Consider the following 7,137-nt stretch of genomic DNA (forward strand, 5'->3'; position numbering starts at 1 on the left):
CCCCACTCCCAAATTAGAAAAAGAACCAAGAACAAAAACTAACACTAGAAGGTAATTCTAACTACACTGAATAAAAATAGTAATAAACAGACCCAAAAAAAACATGTATTGAATAACTTACGATACAATAAAACAAAAAGAATCTTGATGATCGCCTATGTTAAAAAGGGCAAGAGAGAGAGAGAGAGAGAGAGAGAGCGAGAGAGCGAGAGAGAGAGAGAGAAAGAGAGAGAGAGAGAGAAGGAGAGAGAGAGAGAAGGAGAGAGAGAGAGAAGGAGAGAGAGAAAAACAATAAAACAAAATATTATAACATGAATTAAAACAAAATTTTGATTATTAAAGAAAATAATACTGTTCCTACAACGACCAGCACTCGTAAGCACACAGCACTTACAGGCAGCATGGCATTGAACAAATGTGTGATAAATCTTGCACCGGATGTCACAGCAGCTTCTCCTTGAGCAAGATTTGCCATTGAATGACCTGTGAGATGAAAATATCATGATATAGTGAAATACAATCTGAACTAATTCACCACTTTAAGCCCCTTTTAGACCCATGACTTATTAATGTAAATAATTATTATGACCTCTTCAACAGTTTAAAAAATGTCTGCAAGTAGGACATTATCTCAATAAAGACCAACTTTGAAATCTGGGCACAGAATACAAAAATTGAAGCCAATGGACATGTAAGTCAGGACAAGTCCTAAGGTGTAAGAGAAAGATAAAGCAGTAAAGCTTTCGAGGAAACACAAAATAAAGGGAAGAACATAATGTAACCTCCACTTGAACTAACTGCATCCCATATTTACTGGTCTAATTAACTTCAAGTACCGATACCAAGATACAGAATGAGAACAGATTACAGAACGAACAGTCATATCTGTTGTAATGGAACAGAACCGACAACTACTAAATATGACCTGCAAATTGATCAGTACCGACATTAGAATTGAATACAATATTGAAGCTGAAAGAGACAAATTCAGTCTAGAAATACAAAAAAAAACGAAACGTCTTTTTATTGAGAAGCCTCAATAATGATACAGAGCGATGCATATACGAGGGGCATACCAAAAGTTTTTTACCTGACCATGAAGGAATAAAGGTAGAAAGCTGAAATTTGTTGTGAAAGCCAACAATCATCTTCCTAAAAGTAAAAGGCTTGTAAATTTTGGGGAATTTCAGATTACTGGTCTTACCACCAGCGCACTGTTAGTGAATGGGGATATGTTGTTCTCCAGTTTCAACGTAAAAATGGAGAAAATTGAGCGCAGTCAAAGAGTCTACATAACAAGAGGGGCCACTCCTCTCTTTGAACCAATTAAAAAGGTGTCCTCAAAATTCGGTGGCACCCTCTTCGCAAATGCGCACCCTTTGCGAACAGAGTTACCCTACTTGAGTTTTTAAAATCAAAGTGAAACTAGCAAGCTTTTGGATAAATTTCCGAAGTATGCTTTTTTAGAATGGTTATGCTGACAAAAAACCTCTTCCAGAGGAAGGGGAGATTGATTTCCTCGTTTAATTTGACTTAAGAATGAAAGGCGAGAGGTCATTAAAATTTTAAAAAACTAAAACTCTGCACTGAACGAACCCGAACTGCTGATGAACAGCAGTCGATATACGCACGCAAGGACGTGCTATTCCTATTCTTCTTCTGGAAAACGAAAGAGAGCTTCAAAACAGACTGCAGCGCCATCTGAAGCAAAGAGAGGACTTCCGGCGGACATTTTTTCGGCTGAGTGACCCATCTTGTCATGTACTATCTTTGGCACAGTGCAGTAATGAAGTATTTTTCTACCAAGGCAAGCAACTACAAGATATTTTTACGGAGATGCATGCCGTATATGGAACTGACTGCCAATCCTATGCTGTCATAAAATTTAGGTGTAAAAAAAGTGATGATGAGGTCAAAGAAGCGGTAGAGGACTGGTTTTCTGACATAGAGAGGGTCCTCTATTCTCAAGGTCTTTTCAAGGTCATACACAGATGGCAAACATGTATAACTCTGGGAGGCGACTACATAAAGAAAGACTAAGTTTAGTACCAAATTTCAGCTTACTACCGTTCTACTTCATGGTCAGGTAAAAAAAACTTTTGGTATGTCCCTCGTATGTGACGCACCATGGTAAAATCAGGCGCTCACCAAAATAGTGAAGTAGAAACCCCCCTCCCCAGTATTTTTCTCCTGGTTTGGCAATTTTTTTTCGAATTTTGTTTTTTTAGCTCAACACCTTTTACGTCCATTTAAAACCACATTCCCGAAGGACACTATAAAAATCAACATTTGGCCGGTAAATAACATTTTTTTAAAAGAAGGAAAAGCACTTTACAAACACAAAAATGAACTTTTTACAACCAATTCCAAGACAATTTTCACGCTTTTGATCAACTGGGTAACATCACGTACAATATTGAGCTGAAAAGAGAAACTATAAGATTGTATTTTACTTACCAACAGATACAACAATCCCTCTTTTACAAAACTCCTCAATGACTTCTTTAGCATTAGATTTCTCTGGTGCCAAGGTAACCAGGGACACATTGCTGAGATCACCATATGTTTCCAAAACATCTTTGAAGCCTCCGTCAAAATCCTTGATCAGCTGCTCCGGATGAGCTCCCTTCTTTTCCTTGCTGATAAAAGGTCCTTCCACATGAATTCCTGTGAGCAAACATTATGTCTTTAAGACCGCAAGACAGCTGTGTCCATTTAAGTAAACAAGCATGCTTTTGTAACTTTTTTAAGGCCTAATGGTTCAGGGACCCTCAGGGGTGACATGCAACTATGGCCAAGCAGCAGTTCTGATTGATTATCTTTGGAGCCATTAGTGAAATAAAAAATTTCAAAACACAAATGCCGGTATATTTTACACCTGGAACTTTTTTCTTATGAATATAAATAAATACATAAACTTACCAAGAATACCAGCACCCTTCTTGCTTCCATCTCTCTTTTTTATCAGTGGCAATACCTGCAAAGATATCAGACTCAAGTTGGCACGCTTTATTTTTAATTCAAAAGCATTGCATCTCACAGATTTAGCATTACTCCCTTTGACAGTATTGTAAACCAAAAGTATGATTGGCGGGAACAAGTACACTTCATTTTGCTTGGCCCTCCTAGTGTTGCCATGAGTTTCGTTCTGTGATGTCTTGGCTGATTTAATCAGTTGTAATTTGAGAGCTAGTTCAGTTTGTTTATCCTTTTTCATACATTGCCAAATATTTCAACTCCTTCACAAATGAGGTCTGTCTTATTTACATTCTACTTCCTGAAAACATAGAGGTTTATACCTTTGTAGCATTTTTCAATGTAACATGGTGAAATCATACAAATTCCCCTGACACCATAGAATATTTGTTACCAACACTGGAGGGTCAAAGCAAATTTTGCAAACTTTCAGGCCTACAGCGTAATGCTATAAAAATTGGCGGAAGTAGGCATCCATCTCACAGCAGAAGGTCATATAAAAAATAAAAAATGGTGAAACGAATACAGATCAGAACAGGTTTTGTTTTCTCTTGTATGTTAAAAGCAACCTGTTCCATTCCACCCCTACCCCCTCGCTGAAGCTGGCTGAGCAACAGGTGCAACTGTTGAGGAGAAACACACATTTGAATATCTAGCTGAATATGTGAAACATTTAATTTGCCATAGCATTTCTTGCCTCCTTCTTTTTAATTTGTATAACGCATTACTACTGGACCATGAGGTCTGCCTTAAAAATAATCAGTTTAATGAGGCAGAAAGTTCATTTCCAGCAAAGCTAAATCAACTCACAGCTTAATGAGCCATGACCGTATGTCATTGGAAAGTAGTGCGAAACTGAAAAATAATGATATACCACACAGAAACCATACCAGATACCATATTTTAGAAACAACTGTCTACATTCTACAGAGTAACACAATGTGCCAATGATAGACCTACATTCTTAATATATATCATGTCTATCTTTTACCATCAAAAGAAATTATTTTGGTTTGGAAGACACACAAAAATCACCAGTCTCTCACAAAAAAAGAAGAAAAAAACAACCTTTACCAATAAAAACTCTGCTGCAAAAGATGAACTTCATGACAAGGAACATTACCAAACCAAAACATTGAAACGTATCAGCTGAAGAGAGTTCAAGAAGAAAGACCATTCAGAAAAACCTATCCATACATCAACTTCCTCCATTGCGGAGGAGAAGAAAAATGCTAACCAGTAAAATACTATATGTGATTAAGTGCAGTGAACACACCCTTCACAACAAACACGTGTGATAACGTCATGCAGAATATGAAAACAAAGATACAGCCATCAGTAACACACTGTCCTCTGCTTGCCTGAACTATCTCTACACCCAAAACTGAAGGATAATAAAAACCTGTTTTACGTCAACAGCTTTCGAGTTGATCTGAAATAGGAACACAATTTTTAAAAATTTGCCTGCAAATGCAATCACATAACCAATGCCCAATAGCTGTCCTAATTTTTCGTGCAAAAAAAATAAAAATAAATTATTGCTTCAACCTTGAACAAACTGGGCTGGCCATCTCAGTCTTCTCTCCTTCTCTTGCTAAATCATATGATAAGTCGCTTTAAATAGGGGAACGTACGGAAGACGGGGTTGATTTTTTCAGTTGGGTTAAAACAGCATCTTCCTCCTTATCCTCAAAATGTTCTTAAGAATTAAGGGGCCAAAACATGAGAAAGAAATCCTAATGAGCAGCCACCAGTCCCAGGGATGTAACTAATTTTGACTCCTCCATATTAAAATAGATTTGTTAAAACTTCTGGAGGAATTTAATTAAAGATCAAATGAGCTCCCATTTATCTGGAGGAAAACAAAAAAAAGAAAAACAGGTAGGAAAGACTTACCTGCCAAACTGAACTTGCACTGAAAGGTAAAACTATGAATAAAACATACTAAACCTTCACTGAACGTATTGGTTTTTGTACGACTTTTGACACCCAGTGAAATTTCAGTTGCTTTAAATCAGTACAAACCACATCAAAGTTTCATGCTCCTTAAAATTTTTTGTGTTGGGACCTGGAAACATGTCAAAGCTGGAACTTTCTCTCCCGCTCCAGATAGATACTGGAATTTACTAGAAAACAACATGATTGATGATGCAGTCTTAAGGTTACATTGTTCATTACCCTTTGGATATAATAAACTGAATTTTTACCTTATGATAGTATTCAGAAGGACAGGTAATAACAGTAGGACAAAAAGAGGTGACCCCTTGAGATAGCAACCCTTTGGCCACAGTTTCCAGAGCCTTCTCCGGGTCACTGTCAGTGGAGAAGTCACAGCCAAAACCTCCTGTAAAAATAAATGTAATGTCTTAGTCTTACACCTCAACAACACAATTTAGCTCATTTACAAAGTAGGACGCTTTAACCTTGCCTGTCAAAGCCAACCAGGGCTGAGTGGGAGACAGCACCCAGTAAACAGAAGGAGATACATAGTATTCCTTAAAAAAACTTTCCAACATGGAGAATTAAACTGATGTCTTGAATGTGCTACTGTAGAGAGCCTAACAGTAACACCACAGATATCACTAAAGCTTTTTGCGGCAGGGGAACGACGTACAAGAATCCAAATTAAAATGGGATTCCACAACTGGGATTTCGTTTGCTTCCAGTGCTGTTTAAAAATTGTCCAACTTATTTTATCATTTTTTTTGGTAAGTGTTTTACGGCACTCGCAACTGCATAAAGTCATACGAGCCCGCGGGACACACCTAAGATTTTCGGTGGGTAGGAAATTTTGAATTTTGCCCGGGTGGCAGCCAAAGCCTACTCTAATCGATTTTAGACACCAAGGGATCTTTAATGTGCGCAACTTGCACACGGGCCCTCCGAGACTTTTTGCCCTTGTCGGAGAAGGCTAGGTGTAGATCTTTCCTACCAAAATATAAGGGGTGTGGCTGAAAGAAAGCAGTAAGAAGGAGCCATGGAGTAGTGGTGGAAAGGCTGCAGAAAGAGTCAAGAGCCCAGAGGAAGGGGCAAAGGAAATGAGGGGGACGGGGCAGAAAGAGGAGAAGAAAGTAGATGACAGAACATTGCCAGAGAGCAGGAAAGGACGTGAAAGGAGACAATTTTAGAGACGGAAATTTTTCGGTCACTACCCAGATTCGAACCCGGGACCTATGAATGAGAGGCCAACTCCTTAACCTCTAGGCCACGAGAGCCCCCTTCCAACTTATTATACAAAACTGAATTCAATCTAGGGGTATACCCTGAAGTCCTTAACCGTTCAGCCATTTCACTCTTTTTAATATTTTTTTGGGAAGTCGTCCGGTAATATATGGATATTTTTGTTGTTTTCCTTGATAGACAAAAATCCCAGCATCGGATCACAAATACAGTCAAACCTGTGTAAGACGGCCACCCATTGTCAAGGAGAAAAGTGGCCGTATAAGACAGATGGCCGTCTTAAACAGGACTAATCAAGATGAAGAAAACAAACCATTCCCATCTGAGGTCCCAATCGAAAGTGGCCGCATTGTTGTTGTTTTTGTTGTTGTTGTTGTTGTTGGTTTGTATTTTGTTAGTAATTTTTATTTTGTTGCTGATTTTGCGCAAGGGTGATAGTAAAACGAACTGTGTCAGACAAGGAGGACTGAGTGCTATGGTAAAACATACACACCACTTGGAGAACGAGCGACGCTTCTGTCACAAGTTCATGTTGACGTCCTTTGTTACTTTGTTACAGACTAGGTAAACAGTGACCACTCATCTCACTTACGATTTGTATATGAGTTCTGGGCGGGGCTTATGGGTTATGAGGGATCACATGATTACCTCACCAGCAGCTGAAAATTGGTACCTATTGGTCAACAGTGGGAGGGGCCTACGCAACATGATCGGTTGGAGGGAGACTACCTAACAACAACGAAAGGTGATTGAATTATGACGGCTCGCCCACCACACCAGGGGCCAAAGCACAATTTATGACAAAACGTCATGGAGTCACTAAGGTGGCCGTCTAAGACAGGTGTTATTGCTTAGTGTGATAGGGGTTGTGTGTTAAAATATGGTGGCCGCGGCCGCGTTGGACAGGTGCCCGTTTTACACAATTAAATTATATAGAAAAAACGCAAGGGGGGAAATGGAAAGTGGCCGTTTGTACAGGTG

At 38.9% G+C, this 7,137-nt stretch overlaps 1 protein-coding gene across 2 annotated transcripts in view; it reads right to left on the bottom strand.

The window, feature by feature from the left end:
* LOC101848060 (N-acetylglucosamine-6-phosphate deacetylase) overlaps positions 1-7,137 on the bottom strand; it is a 26,941-nt gene that overhangs the window by 11,474 nt on the left and 8,330 nt on the right. For both annotated transcript variants that reach the window (XM_013086311.2, XM_005105145.3), the window contains exons 3-6: positions 5,184-5,320; positions 2,923-2,977; positions 2,458-2,667; positions 395-483 (exon numbers count right to left, since the gene is read on the bottom strand). In XM_013086311.2, the coding sequence (XP_012941765.1) occupies positions 395-483; positions 2,458-2,667; positions 2,923-2,977; positions 5,184-5,320 (491 nt within the window). The remainder of the gene's footprint in view (positions 1-394; positions 484-2,457; positions 2,668-2,922; positions 2,978-5,183; positions 5,321-7,137) is intronic.

The sequence above is a fragment of the Aplysia californica genome, unplaced genomic scaffold, assembly GCF_000002075.1.
Source record: "Aplysia californica isolate F4 #8 unplaced genomic scaffold, AplCal3.0 scaffold00454, whole genome shotgun sequence".
NCBI classification, from domain to species: domain Eukaryota; kingdom Metazoa; phylum Mollusca; class Gastropoda; order Aplysiida; family Aplysiidae; genus Aplysia; species Aplysia californica.